This window comes from Lathyrus oleraceus, chromosome 1, assembly GCF_024323335.1.
Source record: "Lathyrus oleraceus cultivar Zhongwan6 chromosome 1, CAAS_Psat_ZW6_1.0, whole genome shotgun sequence".
Lineage (NCBI taxonomy): Eukaryota > Viridiplantae > Streptophyta > Magnoliopsida > Fabales > Fabaceae > Lathyrus > Lathyrus oleraceus.
The window spans coordinates 293328294-293345138 of NC_066579.1; the positions used below are offsets into that span (position 1 = coordinate 293328294).

At 33.4% G+C, this 16845-nt stretch overlaps 2 protein-coding genes across 2 annotated transcripts; one reads left to right on the top strand and one right to left on the bottom strand.

Annotated features, from left to right (window-relative positions):
• The first annotated feature begins 740 nt into the window (after positions 1 to 740).
• Positions 741 to 2928, top strand: LOC127131159 (uncharacterized). The gene is made up of 2 exons (XM_051060097.1): positions 741 to 1023; positions 2508 to 2928. The coding sequence occupies exons 1-2, from the start codon at positions 842 to 844 to the stop codon at positions 2716 to 2718; spliced, it is 393 nt and encodes a 130-aa protein (XP_050916054.1). The 5' UTR covers positions 741 to 841; the 3' UTR covers positions 2719 to 2928.
• Positions 2929 to 3078: 150 nt separating this feature from the next.
• Positions 3079 to 8692, bottom strand: LOC127131151 (CLP protease regulatory subunit CLPX3, mitochondrial). Its single transcript, XM_051060090.1, has 15 exons — positions 7317 to 8692; positions 6560 to 6621; positions 6294 to 6391; positions 6127 to 6206; positions 5854 to 5904; positions 5354 to 5428; positions 5193 to 5270; positions 4953 to 5009; positions 4681 to 4751; positions 4455 to 4554; positions 4187 to 4291; positions 3970 to 4032; positions 3758 to 3880; positions 3515 to 3667; positions 3079 to 3413 (listed from the first exon to the last, which is right to left on the bottom strand). Exons 1-15 carry the CDS (start codon positions 8328 to 8330, stop codon positions 3342 to 3344), a joined length of 2202 nt encoding a protein of 733 aa, XP_050916047.1. The 5' UTR covers positions 8331 to 8692; the 3' UTR covers positions 3079 to 3341.
• Positions 8693 to 16845: the final 8153 nt, after the last annotated feature.

The window sequence follows — 16845 nt, forward strand, 5'->3', positions numbered from 1 at the left end:
TATATTTAACATATCTAAATCAGTAATAAATAATAAAAGAATGCATAAAACAAAATTAAATATTTTTTGAGGTAAATCAAAAGAATAATATTTTTATAGAAATAATTAATAAAAAAGATATTGGTAAAAATAAAGATAAAAATCAGTTTTGGTCAATTTAGAAAAGATATTTATTTTATTTTCTTTTATATACTCTTTAATATTTTTCTAATTTTTTACTTTTCCAGCATTTGCAAAAAAAAATAAAAAATACAGCACACAAAATTGAGTTTGAAGTCATTTTTTATTCTTATATTTCATAAAAAAAATTCCTTTCATCTTTTTTATGAATTTAATTGAAATACATTAACAATGTAAAAGGATTTCACACTGTCACTTAATCATAGACGTTGGATATTAAAATAAGTTTGATTTTTATTTTAAAAACTTATAAAATGGTGATGAATCGAAAGTGTAAAATTTTTTACACTGACAATAATAATGTAATTAATCCTTTTTTTATATATGACATAAATTTGAAAAAATAATTTATAAAATTTTGTTGTTGGTTAATTTAAAAAATATAATACATATAAAAAAATTATAAACTTGTGGTACGATAAAAATTATTATTTATTAAAAGAAAGTTTTATAAGAATAAACAAACTATAAATGTTTGTTATAGTTTGTCAAATTTGTCAATAGACCCCAAAAATTATTATAGATTTATACTCTTTTATTAATTTTCTTTTCTATAAAAGAGAAAAAGCAAAATCACAAAAAGCAGTACTGTATTCCATAAAGTTGAATTGGTCTTTATAGAGAAACTTCATTGACTCCCAAACAATAATTTGGTAAAGCAATGAAACCCTTTGTAACGCGTTTATCACTCTTCATGTTCATTCCTCTCATTCTTTCACTCTTGTTTCTGATTCTTTTTCAAAAGGAGACTTCTATGGCATCCTATGAAGTATTTGGAGTGAAGATAGAGAAGAATCCCTCAAAATCCAAACTCAGTGAACTTGGTGTTTCATCTTGGCCTAAGTAATTTCCTTTCTCTTCTCACTTTTTTTTTTCAATTATTTTTAGTTGTGTTTCTTGTAAAGTTTTAAGCTTTTTTGCATGACAAATTTTGGGTCTTGATTATTTTTGTGTTTTACACCTAGGTTTGTTGTGGGGTGGTAATAGTAATTTTTATCTTCTATGGGGTGTTTGAGTGGTACTGTTTAGTTGTGTGTTATGTTGTTGATTTCTCTTATACCCTTCTTTTTAGGTTGTTTGGAAGGGTTTGTTTTGTAATTTTGATGGTTTGTAAGTTTTTCTGTTGAAGCTCTCTGAACATTCTGTGTTGGATTTCTTGAAAAAACTAGTTTTTGGAGGCTAATTTCTCACAATGAAACTGACAAAGCGATGATAATTTGAAAAATAAATAAATAAAACTAATAAGTGTCTGTCAGTTTTAAACTCTGATTTTTTTAATACACTTTTTTTTTCATCAGAGGTGTCTGTGCTGTATACATTTTAACATCATTTCATTTCAGAATTATGAAACCGGCAAAAGCCATTTAACCATTCACGCATTCCGTACATTTTCGATTGTTAGATAAGATCTTCTATTGTTAGATAAGTTCGGTTAAAGTTGAAGTTAAATTTAGACATTTCGATCTTAATACTGCAAATATTTCGAATGTGATTGAATTCGGGGAGTTATGACTGCGGTGAATCTGATTTCCAAATGTTGTCGGTCTTGACTGATGTTTTGGAAACTCGACAAGTTCAAATAGTTGAATCGCAAGCCGAGGAGCTAGTCAGTTCAGCTTCCAATGATGTGTTGAAGAGTGTTACATCGGACAATATATTACTTGAACATGTGCTTATAAGTGAAGAAAATCCTCATTTTACAAGTTGGTTTTGTAAGATTGATTTAAGTTGAATCTAAATTTTAAGACAGTATCGGAGCTTTTTAAGATCCGGTAGGTCATCTGTCGTTATGTTTCCACTATCCATTATTTATAAGTGGAGGCAATTATTACCTTTATAAATGAGTTGGACCAAACTCTAATATACTTGATAGTGGATGTGTAATCCATATCAAGAAACCGTTAGGAGTGAATCGAACTAGAAATATGCGTTAGTATATGACTGACCATCTGTGAGGATGTGCAAGATTGTTTATAACACAAAGTCTTAAATTTTTTAGGATAAAATTATAGTTAAATAGGATATCATAATAGATTTGTCATAATTAAACTATGACTAAATAGAGTCTATGTTGAAGTTGAATCATAACTAACCAACACGGAGCCTTTGAATAATTAAGACACCTGTGCAATTAACCATAAACAGGTTTGTGGCTAACATCCAATCATATTTCACTGGCAATGTTATAGTTATTACACTCTTTTCCTTTATATATATATATACCTTACCAGTTTTGCTTTCATTTTTGCGTTTTGGTTCAATGACATCTATTCACATTTTATTCTATCTCGAGTTACTTGTAACACAAGAATCTGAAAATTCAACAGGTGGGAAGGTGGTCCATTAAAAATTCCATGGTTCTTTGAAAATGAAGAAACAATGTATCTACTTGAAGGAAAAGTGAAAGTCACAGTTGAAAAATCAGTTGGATCCTTTGGAATTGGAGGTGGTGATTTAGTTGTTTTTCCTAAAGGAATGAACATTACATGGGAAGTAACTGAACCTGTCAAGAAGCACTATAGCTTGAAAAAAGAATGAACCTATAATAAAAAGTCTTATAAGTTTTAACCATTCTGGTCTAATAAGTGATTATGATGTGTATGAATTTGATTAAGTGATTATCAAACACTATGCAACTAAACTAAGCTTCACTTCCATTAGATTATACCTTTGATTGGAAGTAGTAACGTGTAATGGTGATTATGGATTTCATGATGATATATTTAAATTGAATTATCAGTTGGAGTTGCTCTATGTCAATATAATTTAGGGTATGTTTGGATAAACAGTTTATAAGTGCTTATTTGATAAACAGTTTATAAGTGCTTATTAAAATAAGCACTTATGAATAAGCTTGCATGAATTATTTTTAACGCAAGATAAGTTCAAATATATCAATTCACACAAACCCTAAATTCAGATTTTAAAAAATGATTACATTCAAGATTTTTCTCAAACAATTGAAAATCTGTATAATGTGCTGCCTAAATTAGCAATGCTACACTACAGCTTTCTCTTTTTCTTATTTCTTTCCTATTCAGTAACAACTATCACCAGAAGCTATACTGTTGTACAATGGATAATTACATCAATTTTTCTTTTAATCTCTTTTTTACAAATAACAATGACAATCATAAATTATACACTAACTATCTATAATGTTACATGCTCATCGCTCTTGATGAAATATCTGAATCTCTTTCTTGTAATAACTCCGATTCTTCGTCATTCGCCTGCAAAAGATTTTAAGCAAATACGAAGACGGTCAAAAATCAATATTTTCGAACACACTTCACTCACTCGCGATTGAATTTCACATTACGAAAGATTGTACCTCGGAATCCTTTGTCTTAGCTAGGTATTGCTCCAAAGCACCGTCTCCGCGGAGAATTTTCCCGCCACATCCAGGAGCCATTAGTGATCCTACTGATTCTTCATCAACAACTACAGCATCAACGCGGTCGCTTCCTGTCTTGATATCCGGAATCTGGTGCCATTATAAGCATTGTTGTGTATATCAATATGAAACCATAGAGGTTGACAAAAGTTTGTACCAAATGCAGTAATACGACAATACCTCAAACATGGCGTCGGTTAAAATGTTTTCTATTAAGGCTCTTAAGCCTCTCGCACCGGTATTTTTGGCCATTGCTTTCTTTGCTATCAATTTCAGAGCTTTCTCCGTGAAGTGTAGCTTTACCTGAAGTACCCGAGTAAAGTTTCAGTCTTTCCGAGTAATTGAAATTTGAAAACGCGTGCAATTACACACACAAAAATGGAGTTTCTTACGTTATTCATGCTAACTAATTTCTTGTACTGTTTACCAAGAGCGTGTTTCGGTTCTACGAGGATCTGCAAGCGTAACAATATTTTCATTCTTATATATTTATATTTACGCGAAATCTAAATCTAAAACAAAAAATAACTATAAAATGCAGTGATAAAAAATCACCTCGAAAGAAAATAAGGAAGAGATGTGATAAGATCAAAGGCGATATAAACAAACCTGCATAAGTTGCTCTTCGGTTAACGCTGACAAGCTAACTAAGATAGGGAATCGTCCAATAAACTCTGGTATGAGTCCATATGCAATTAGATCAGAACTCTCCACCTGAAAATTTTTAAGGCAGTGCTTTATACGTCATTTGGAATTCGGAAGTTATCAGCGATAGCAAATCACTAGGAGACACAAGACCAGACACAAATATGACACTTACACGTCGACATCAATAAAAAGAGAATATAATTTCAGGTAATAAAAGACAGTTTCTCACCGTTGCAAGTAAAGATGATGCTATCGAAGAATCTATTATTCTGCCGGTTCTCATGTTGGCACGAACCGGTGCTCCAAAACCAATAGAAGAATCTTGTCGTCTGGTTTATTTGATATATAATTCAAGTTAACAAATATTTCACATAAACCATTACACGAATAAAACAAACATTTTTAAACTATGAACAAATACTTTTCAGGACCACGGCGTAAAGGCTTAGGATTACCTCTCTGAAATAGTTTTTTCAAGATCAATAAATGCTCCACCACATATAAAAAGAATATTCCTTGTGTCCATCTGCATATTTTATCAAAAATTGATGGAAGATTATTGAACACGACACAAGTAATAATTTGAAAAAATGAATAAATTAAACGTAATCACAAGTGTTGGAATCGGTTTCAAACACCAACACAACTTTTTTCAGAGGTGTCGGTGCTACGAGAAAATTTGTCTAAAACAAAACAACAAGATGATATTTGTTCTAAACCAACATACCTGAATGTTATCGCCCCTTGGATGTTTCCTGGCTCCTTTCTCCGGAACATTTACTATCTAGACAATAAGAAATCATTTCATGTTTAGGATTTTGTAAGAATGACATTTACTATCAAATGAATTTGTATAAATTGATATCTTGGCAAAAAAGATATTATCATATTTCGATGTTTGTTTAATATTCGAAAAGAGATTATAAACCAATTAGCAACGACAACGGTCTGGAATCACTCTACTTACAGTTCCTTCGAGCATTTTTAATAATGCCTGCTGAACACCCTCACCGGAAACATCTCGGCTGATATTTAAGCTCTCGGCCTGTAAGAATATATCACAACATTTAATATCTATAGTGGACGAGAAATTATAAACTAATCCGATTAAATTAAACAAAATAAAACCTTCTTTGTTATCTTGTCAACTTCATCTATGTAAATTATTCCTTGTTGAGCAGCTGCAACATTGTAATCTGCTGCCTATATGGCAAAAATAACCATCATAGCAATGAGAAGGAAGGCACGACTATGAAGCACGAACACAGACACCGACACTGACGCGTCGACACGTGTAATAATTTGAAATAAATAAATAAATTGAACGTAATCACAAATAAATAAATTGAACGTAATCACAAGTGTCGGTGTTGTGTCAGTGTCCGACACTGACACGGACATAGACACGTCTTTTGTCAGAGGTGTTGGTGCTACGGACAAACTGCTATTCTTCTACGATACATTATTTAGTGCAAAGTGTTGTCAAGTAGCAACCATTGTGGCGCGATAACATTTTAGTGTAGCAGAATTCGAACAAAATAACTTTTGTGATCCGCAATTGACAACAATGGGATACTTCATCGGTGAACATTGAAAGACAACAATGGCGTACTTAACAATACACATACCGCAAGTAGTTTATGTAGTATCGATTCAACATCTTCTCCGACATAACCAGCCTGAAAATTCAAACATTTCCTCTTTTAGGTTAATACAACAAAAAAAATTCCCAGGACAAATAAACCGGCTACAAAACCAAATCAAAACAGTTACTACTATCGAAATCCAGAGTTCCATTTGAAAGTAAGAAATCGATTCCAATCAGCACAGCATGCCAAATATGGACGAGTAATTATTTTTTAACTTGTTTATGCTGAACACTTAGTATAATGCATACTTGCCTGTGTTAAAGTGGTTGCATCGGCAATTACAAACGGAACATTCACAAACCGAGCTAGTGTTTTTGCAAGTAATGTCTTCCCTATATAATGAAAGTTAGATTAGTATAGAAAGCACATTGTAATTTCAGATGCCGATACGAAAGGTGCGTGCAATGTGAATGTTATACCTGATCCTGTTGGACCCATCAAAAGAACATTACTCTTTTCTAGCTCGACATTTTCGTCATCATCAAATACGTCGGAAATTCCTGAGTCTGCACCCAACCTAGTATTGAAACCGACCAATTCAATCACGTAGATAATGCAAAAGAACAAGTTATAAGTTTTCATTTGATAAATTTTCCGAAAAATTATCACATAATAAGAAGCATTGGACGAAATTCGACCAAGGAACATGAATAAAGAAAACCGAAGGGAAAGTAAAATAACTAACCCTTTCGGTAGAGTTGTATGGTATATTCTTTTATAGTGGTTATAAACAGCTACAGAAAGCACCTTCAACAGAAACATAAACCATTAATGAGGTACGATCAAAGGCAATAAGTTAGAAAAATGCATTTGCAGCGAGTTTATTATATAATTAAAATATGATACTAAAATGATTTTTATCGTTTCCTCATTTTGCTTCGTTAAAAAGTCCCAGAGGAAGCATCAACACATAATTGCACATCAACAACCCAAACAAACAAAAACTAGACCAAACAAAGGCATCAATCTGTAAAGGAAAAAAACTAGAGGAAGTGAAACAAACAAAAACTAGACTAAACCAAGGCACCGACAATTCTGATCGCAGGTAGAATTGTGTGTTGTAGCCAAATTGTGAAAAAAAAAATCGTAAAACCATTGATTATGTGCGGTCTTGGCCAATTCCGACCACGATCGACCATGATCTTATGTTTTACGATCTTCCTTTCCCCTCCAGATCATATGCAAGATTCCAATCTTGACAACCTTGTAAGTCAAGATCACCAATGTATTGAAATTACAAAGGCATATTGTGAAGCAAATTGAATAAAGGAAGACACATTCGATGAGGAAACTAACAAATCAACAGACACATTTAGGCATGTTCCAGTAGTAGTTTTGATATATTCAAAGACTATTGTAAAGCGTCTCACATATATAACGATCAAAAAGACGGTTTACTAAAAATTCATAGTGAATAGATAGATTTGGGGAAAACAGGATACCTTCTTGGCTCTACCTTGTCCAATAACAAACTTATCAAGACCCTTACAAATCTCCTTTGGTGTAGGCAAATCCTTCCCCAAATTAGACCCTCCCCATGAGGCCTTCTCTCCATTGCCACCTTCCCGCGGCCCCGAAGCCCGAATCACATTAATCCCCGGTGCAAAAGGAGGACCCGGAGGAGTATGCACAGCCAAACCATTCCCATTTCCATTACCACCACCCGCCGGTGGAGGCCATGTCTCCGGCGGCTCCCCATTATTACCATCACCATTTCTACCACCGCCACCACCACCATTGTAAGATTTCAAAGTATCCCATAATGAAACTTCAAGCCAATTACTAGCACTACCTTTAAGACCAAATTCATCACCTCCATGACCATTCTTAATACTATTACTATTACTGCCACCATCTTTTCCACCACCATTTTTTACCCTCCTAGATAATTGAGATTTACTAGAAGAACCATTATTATTACTACTACTTACTCTACCAATCTCCACAAATGTACCTTGTAATGGTGATGTGTTGTAAGGGCGAAAATAATAAGCTGTTTTACAATTTGGACATAGATTCACTGCTTGATAACCACTCTCTCCACCACCATTAGGACCCAAATTCGAACCACCACCGCCGCCACTGCCATTACCAAAATCAGAATCAGTAGTGGATGGAAAATGGCGATTGGAAAAGAACAAGTTCATATCTTTAGAACAACGAGGACAATTAGCCTCAGCCCGAATTTTCCGGGTCGGGTTATGAGCATTATCATCAGACCCACCACGGTCCCATTTGTACCGTTCCTGAACTCCTATTAAATTCTCCCGGCGGCGATGTTTACCAACTCCGGCGACAATGATGTGATTCAAGTGGGTTGAAATTGGCTGAACCCGGTTGAACCGGCTTGTTAAACCAAATCCGGTTCGACAGTTACCCGACTCAACAACCATGTGGGTCCCAGGAAATTGCGTCATTTCCTTCATTTTTTTGCATCTCGAGATGAATCGAGACATGGGTAGTGAGAATTTCGATAGAAAATATAAAAAAATGGTATCTTTTGGATTGATGATAATGAGGTTTTGGATTAGAAAGAGGGAATTGAATTGAGAGATGAAAATGATGATAAAGATAGGAAATTTGGATCTAATAGCGTGATTTGAGAAATGGGTTAGCGGTGATTTATGATGCGTTAGGTATGTGAGGGAGAAAGTGAAGGAAAAAGATTGGATTGGATTGAGGAAGAAGATAAAGTTGGAGAGTGTTTATCGGTGAAGAAATAGAGTTAGATTAGAAAGGAGACAAACACAAATACAAATACAAAAGGAAAATAAAAACATACACTTGTCATGTTTTATTTTTTCTCTCTCTCTCTTGTTTCTCTCTCTAAGATGTGAAAGTGTGTGTAGTGGGTGATGGTGAATGGGTTAAAATGTGATGTAGTTTTTAATAAGTTATAAGTTGAGTTAGTGCTACTAATGTTATAAAATGGTTTTGTAATTGGTAAGTTTTTCTTGTGTTAAAGGTTAGTATGTTACAATACATTTAGAGATTAAAGGTATTTATTAGAACTATAATATTAAGTTATCTCATGTTAATATTTTAAAATTAAATATTTTACTTGTTAGAATATACACTTTTGGTAGGTCGAAATATTTTTTTTCATAAATGTATTAAGATTTTGAAAAAATAAAATATTATTTATATTTATGTATTAATGTGTATAAATTATGTTATAGAAAACGTATTATGAGCATAGTTTAAGAAATTATGATAAAATTGTTTCAAAAATACTAGTCAAGTAGTCTAAGATACAAATTTAGGAGTATTAAAAAAATGATAGAAAAACTAAATTTATAGTAAAAAAAAGTGTGTTATTTTTACACAAATTTAGGAAAAAATGTGTTGGCAAATAAATTAAAGAAACAAATTAATTGTCTTCTTACATTGTGAATTAATGTTTTTTAAAAATATTTGACTTTTTTTTAATAATAGTGTGATATTTTCACAATATAAATCTTTTACAAAAATATTGAATAGGAATTAAAAATTTAAAGAAAATGTAGCATAAGAGATTTGTTAAGAAACTAAATCTAAAATAGTTATATCAAAAGTAGTGCTTCAACTTTTGAAAAGTTAAAATATTATTATTTTTAATAAAAAAACTTATTTATTCCTTAATATGAATACTTTTCAAAAGAAATTATTTTATATATGTAAAAGTTTGAAAAATATTTTATATTAAATGATGACTAAAATAATAAATGAGTTTTATAACTCGAGTCAATTTATTGATAAGTGATAAATGTGCAATTGTAATTGTGCAAGTTTAAATATATCACATTTTATTTTATTTTTAAAAATAGAAATTATGACTATTAAATCCAAATTTTTTTTGAAAGGAAGTACATGTTTTTTGTGTAATTATTTTAATATTTTATTAAAGCATTTGTCAAATTGTAATTTTTCAAATGTTAAGCACTTTTAGTACATTATTTTTTGTTTATTTTGACCATATTATCCCTTTTTGTTAATTGTTTGTTGTTTTCCTTTATTTTCTACACCTACTCTTATATTTGCAATGGTCATATATAGTATACTTTTCGGTTTTCTATGAGTGATAATAAAAATAGGCCATTGTTAATTAGTGTTGATTTAGCTATGGTTTTGATAAGTAGTTTTTGTTCTTTTTTTATTAATAATAGTAGACTCTTAAGCTTTAGTATGACAGCAAACCACCTAAGGTAATAGAGGATGGCACAAGGGCAAATTTATTTCACATGCATTTGCAAAAGATTAGTCATGATGAGTTGGATTATTCTTTATCGATAGATTTTAGTACACGTAACATTACCGGATAATAATACTAGATACTTTTTTTATTACTCCTCTACTCCTCATATTATTCATAATAAATTTGAAGTTCTATTTTGTTTTGGGTCGGCGTAAATCCAATAACAAATGTGTTCAATTATTCGAGGGTTGAAGTTTTAATGCACTCATACTCGATTCACGCGGCTACTCAATGTTAAATATGATTAAACCGGTCAAAGTAGCGATTCATTGTTTAGAAATTGATGTAGTAATCGATTGAATTGATGTTAGTTGTATTCGACATCATCTAACATGGTATATTATAGTCGAAATAAGATAGTATGTATTCGATTTAGTTGAATATATCTTGTAATAGTCAAGTATGTTAGTTGCATGTAAATAGACATGCGATTATGTAAAATCACAAGTGATGCACAATAACTTTTCTTTTTTCATAATACAATCATCTTTATATTACTCTCTCTTTTTTATTCTCGAGTAACCTATTTGTTCTAATAAATTGGTATCAATGAGCTCGGTCGTGATTCAGTGAGTCTGTAATGCAAACGGTAACACAACATCAACGCAATTTTCTACAAATCTATCGGTTTTCAAAGGAGAAAATTATAAGAGGTGGGTTGTACAGATGGATGTCATCTTTAGATTTCAAGATGTGTGTGATGGAGTACCTACATTGGAAGCGAATGCAAGTGGTGTTCAGAAGGCTGCGCATAAGGAGCAAAGAAAGAAAGATGGAAAAGCTATTTTCTTGATCCATAAATGTGTGGATCCTAATGTGTTCTAGAAGATCATTGAAGAAGAGACGTCCAAGGAAGCGTGAGACAAGTTAAATAACTTTTATGCAGGAGATGAGAAACTGAATAGGGTGAAGTTACAGATGCTGAGAAAACAATTTGAGATAACATAGATGAAAGAAGATGAATTAATTGTTGATTTCCTTTCAATATTAATGTTACTCACCAACCAGATGAAGGCGTGTGGTGAATGAATCAATGATTTATAAAAGATCGAGAAAGTGTTGAGATCTTTAACTATAAGCCTTGACTATATTGTAGTGTCGATAGAAGAGTCCAAGAACCTAGCTGAGATGAAGTTAAAAGAACTTCAAGCTTCATTAGAGGCTCATGAGATGATATTGAAGCAAAGAAGCTCAGGGAGGGAGAATGTGGCTGAACAGACACTATGAGCAAAGTTTATCAACAAATCTAGAAAGGGAAAAGAGAAGTAGAGGAGAAATCAAGTTGTAGATGAGAATTCGAGCAAGAATTCAAAGAATCGCAATAATTCCACCAAGAAATAAATGATCAACAAGTATGCGAGGAAGAAAGTTGACATGAATGAGGTGTAATGCTAAAAACGTCAAAGATTGGGTCATTATGCACAAGATTTTCGCAAAAAGAATGAGTCAAAAGCAAAAGATAATGGAGAAGTGTAGTATGCACATGCTGGAGAAAGTGACTATGATGACGTGCTACTCATGGCCAATACTCATCCAAATAATGAACAAGCCAATATGTGGTATTTGGACTCAGGATGCAACAACCACATGACTAGGAATAAAAAATGGTCCAATAGTTAGATGAATCTGTTAAGAAATTGATCAGGTTTCCAGATGGCAAACATGTCACATCAGGTGGAAAAGGAAATATAATTGTGGTTAGAAGGGATGGTCAAAAGGCCAGTATTGCTGATGTAATGTATGTACCTTCGATGATAATTAACTTGATAAGCATATGTCAATTACTTGCAAAAGAGTACAACATAAAGTTGGAAAAGAATCAGATGAAGGTGTATGATGGTGAAGGAAATATGATCTTGAAAGCACCATTGGAAGGAAATAAAACCTTCAAAATTGATTCCAACATGATTGATCACCAGTGTCTGAATTCGACTATCAATGGAGACAAAGATCGACTTTGACATCATGGTATGGACACATAAACTTCATAAGTCTAGGTATGCTCAACCTGAAGGGATTGGTGTATGGCTTACCTAAAGTGAAGGAACCAAGTCAAGCGTGTGAGGAGTGTTGCAAGGCAAAGCATGCAAGGAAAGCATTTAAACATGACCTGTCCATGAAGTCGACACAAAAGCTAGTACTGGTTCACTCTAATGTGTGTGGACCTTTTGAAGTCAGATCAAATGGAGGTAATTGTTATTTCCTAACTTTCCTAGATGAATTCACCAAATATATATATGGATTTATCTTATTAAAAGGAAGAGTGAGGTATTCATACGGTTCAAGAATTTTAAATTGCATGTTGAAAAAAACAAAGTGAATGCAAGTTAAATAGACTGAGAACTGGTGATTGAGGTGACACCTCTATGGAATTTACAAGATTTTGCAATGAAGAAGGTATATAACATGAGGTTATTGCACCCTATACACCACAACATAAAGTAATAGATGAGAGGAAGAATAAAAGTATAATGAACATGGCCAAAAGTATGTTGAAAGCCAAAAAATGCCAAAGAGATTTTTGGGACAAGCACTTTCAACACCAATGTACATACTTAACAAATGTCCAACCAAGAAGATAGCGCACAAGACACCTTATGAGCCTTGGGTAGGACTAAATAAAAATGTTAGTCATCTTAAAGTATTTGGACCAATGTGCTTCAAGAATTTACCTGAGCAATTGAGGAGGAATCTAGATGATCGAAGCCAGGACATGGTGCTCATAGGTTATCATTCAACTGGTGCATACAAGTTATATTCACCAAATGGTGATAAACTCGTGATCAATAGAGATATTATGGTGACGAAAGCAAAGGGTGGAATTGGACTCAGGGGTCGGGTCAAAATGATTAAGATATATTTATAACCGTGCTTGAAGAATACTAGCAAAATGAAGCCACAACCGCTCAAAATGAAGAACCACTTGAGTAGAATGTTAGAAGATTTACTAGAACAAGAACTGAATCAACAAGGCTAGATGGATATGAGATATTTCATATTAAAAATTGATGCACATGGTGACCTCATAGAAGAAGTAATAATGATGATTGAATCAAAACCAATTAATTTGGATCAAGCCATGAATGATTCAAATTGGTTGGCAACCATGAAATAAAAACTCGTGGCAATTGAGAAGAATAAGACCTAAGAGCTCGTGGGAAGATTAAGTAAGAAGTCAATTGATGTGAAGTGGGTCTATAATTTAAAACCTAAGCCAAATGGTGATATTGCTAAATACAAAGCCAGGCTGGTAGAAAGAGGCTTTCTACAAAAACCTAGTATTGACTTCAATGAAGTATATACACCTATTGCAAGGTTAGAAACCATCAAGATTATTGTGTCGACTGCAGCATACAAAGGATGGAAGATACACCACTGGATGTTAAGTCAACATTCTTTAATGGACAATTGGAATAAGAGGTATATGTTTGTCATCGACCAGGATTCAAAGTCAAAGAGGAAGAGCATGAGGTGTAAAGATTAAGGAAGGCTCTATATGTCCTGGAATAAGAAAATAGATGGCTTCCTGATCAAGGAAGGTTTCACAAAATGTGTCTTAGAGCATGGAGTATATGTTAATGAAGAAGGAAGGGTCAATCAAATCATTTTATGTCTGTATGTGGATGATTTATTGATCACGTGATCAGCTGAGGAAAGGATTATAAAGTGTAAAGTTGATCTGATGTATGAGTTTGAGATGTCTGACATAGGAAAATTATCATATTTTTTAGGAGTGGAATTTAAAGACACAAGTGAATGAGTGCTCTTGCACTAAAAGAAGTATGCTTAAGACATCTTGAAAAATCTCAAGATGAGAAACTTTAATGCAACTGTAACACTATTAGAAACATAATAAAAATTGATAAAATGATAAAAATGATGAGTTTATAAATGCAACATTGTATAAGAAATTCATTGAATCCTTAAGATATTAATGAAATACCATACGAGACATTTGCCAAAGTGTTGGGTTGTTGAGCAGATTCATGGAAAACCTCAATAATGTCATCTAACTGTAGTCAAGAGAGTGCTAAGATAAATAAAGGGTACAATTGATCATGGTGTGTTAATGTCAGGGCAGAAGAACACCAACACAAATGCATAGGTACATGTCTACACTAATTCAAATTTCAGTGTAGATTAAGATGAGAAGAAGAGTAATGAAAAATACTTATTCATGATTGGAAGTGCTACAATCTCTTGGATTTAAATAAAGCAAATCATTGTAGCATTATCCTCATGTGAGGCTAAGTATGTAGTTGTATCTTATGCAACATGCCAAGCATTATGAATAGAGATGTTACTTGAAGATCTCAAGATCATGGAATCTAGGAAGATGAAGTTATTTGTAGATAACAAGTTAGTCAATGACCTGAATAATCACCCTATGGGTCATGGTGGGAGTAAACATATAAAGAGGAGGTATTATTTTCTTAGGGATTAAGTAAATAAAGGAAAACTTGAACCAGAGCATTGCAAGTCAGAATTGGCATACTCACCAAGCCATTGAAGAAAATCAGGTTTGATGAGTTGAAGAAAAGCATTAGGATAAGAAGTCTAGAAAACATGAATTAGGTGGTGTGTTAGAAGTTGTAATTAATTATTTAGAAGCTGATGCAGTATTCGACTAAATTGATGTTAGTTGTATTCGACAGGGTCAAACATAATATGTTGTAGTCGAAATAAGGTAGTATGTAATTGAATTAGTCGAATACACCTTGTAATAGTTAAGTATGTTAGTTGAGTATAAATAGTCATGTGATGATGTAAAATCACAAGTTCAACATAATAATTTTTCTTTTTTCATAATACAATCATCTTCGTATTACTCTCTTTTATTTATTCTCGAGTAACCTATTTGTTCCTACAATAACTGACCCCGTGCTCCATGGTGCGAAACATGGAGTGGTTCTAACTGTCTCACAAATATTATGTATCTACGACGGTTCTGCATACAGGTTCCAACCATAACTTTCTCTATTAGTTGGATTCATTGACTAAGTTGAACGTTAGAATGCTAAACTTGTAGGTTATTTCCCTTGTTCTATCGTGTCAGGGAGAATTCTCCACCATACAAGTTGGCTTCACGATCTCAGATCCATCATTTTTTATTCTTTGAATGCAACGATGGAGCGGTCTGCGGGAATTGACTTCTGATTCCTACAAATTATACAACCATATCCCTCTGAATCCAAAATCACAATTTGCTACATCAAGCTTACTTGAAGAAGAAGATGATGACAATGATCTAGCTTCCAAAGACATCATAGGTTTTGAGCATCAAGATCTTTCCCTTTCACCTATGTTGCTTCAATCGCCAGCAGATCGTTGATACGTGGTTTTTGCATCATTATTTATAATCATTTTGTCTTAGTATTTCATCGCATTTTTTTATCATTTTACTTCCATTTACCATGTTTTATGCTTTGGTTTTGTGTTATTTCTATTTCCGTGGCCTAATGAGCATCCAAGACAAAGAGGGATAAAAAAACAAGCACAACAAGGCAAAAAGACAAAAGACAACTTTTCCCCACAATGTCGCGCCGCGAAAAATACCTGAGCACATTGCACGCTCGAAGATACAACAGAATCACCACCGAAATTTATTTGTTCCCGAAGAAAAGGGAAAATATCTATAAAACCCAAGGGGAAGATAAAAGCGGTAGGGAAGTCGGTTATGCAAGGGGAAAGTACTAGCACCTTTCACATTCGTTGTACTCAACGAGAACCATTTTGATTGTTCTTTGCACATATGAATGTTATTATCTACAAGTTACTTGTGATTGATTTTAATAAAGAGGAAAATAAGTTATTAATTAATGTGCTCGCGAAGGATTCTAACCCTCGTGCCTACGTATTCTCATAGTGCAATGAGAAAATCATACCTCTGTAGTTCATGGTAGAAAATACAGACGTGTTGGTTGACTTTAGGGAATAATTATAATCGTATCCTAGAAGTGTGTAGACGTTAGCTGATTTTGATCATTGTTCGGATGCTTTAAGCTTTTAGTCTGACTGCTAAGGAACAGATTATAACAATTCTTTTATGAAAAGAAAGGAAATCATTTTGAAAAAGGTTTGTGTGATAAAAGAAAAAGAAAAGAGTTGATTGAATGAAAAAGAGAAAAAAGTTGCTTGAATTGCAAAAGAAAGTTGTTTGAATTACAAAAAGGAGTTGTGAAATGAGGAAAGTGTTGTTGAGGTGTGGTGAAAGTATTGTTTGGGACAAGCTTGTGTTGTTTGAACCCATATGTAGGTGTGTCTGAACCAAAAAGTGTGTGGTGTTAACCAGTAGATGGTGTAGCCAATGCATAATTGTAGGATTTTGCCTAGATCCAGGGAGATCAAGACCTACAAAAGGGGTTTACTTAAGCATGGATATTATTGGATAGAAATGAGGTTGCCTAACCACAAAGCTTACATGGCATGAATGATTTTCCTGAGCACGAAGCTCATAGGGCATGCATGAGTTGTTGGGGCATGAAGCTTCATAGGGAAAAATAAAAGAAAAGGGTATGCTCTAGCCCGGAGCTCGCATGGAAATGCATAAAGGTTGCCAGAGCATGGAGCTCTATAGGGCTATGCATGAAGGTTGTCAGAGCACAGAGCTCTACAGGGTTATGCACGAAGGTTTCCAGAGCATAGAGCTCTACAGGGTAATGCATGGAGGTTGCTAGAGCATTGAGCTCTACAGGGAAATCCATGAAAGGGTATTGGTTCAGAGATGCACGCTTGAC

What these genes read in the sequence shown, in the direction of transcription:
- LOC127131159 (XM_051060097.1), top strand. Translation starts at nt 842, where the DNA reads ATGAAACCCTTTGTAACGCGTTTATCACTCTTCATGTTCATTCCTCTC. An exon ending in GGTGTTTCATCTTGGCCTAA is followed by an intron (nt 1,024 to 2,507) that starts GTAATTTCCTTT and finishes AAAATTCAACAG; the next exon opens with GTGGGAAGGTGGTCCATTAA.
- LOC127131151 (XM_051060090.1), bottom strand. Translation starts at nt 8,330, where the DNA reads ATGTCTCGATTCATCTCGAGATGCAAAAAAATGAAGGAAATGACGCAA. An exon ending in CCGAAGAGCAACTTATGCAG is followed by an intron (nt 4,033 to 4,186) that starts GTTTGTTTATAT and finishes TTACGCTTGCAG; the next exon opens with ATCCTCGTAGAACCGAAACA. An exon ending in CTAAGACAAAGGATTCCGAG is followed by an intron (nt 3,414 to 3,514) that starts GTACAATCTTTC and finishes AATCTTTTGCAG; the next exon opens with GCGAATGACGAAGAATCGGA.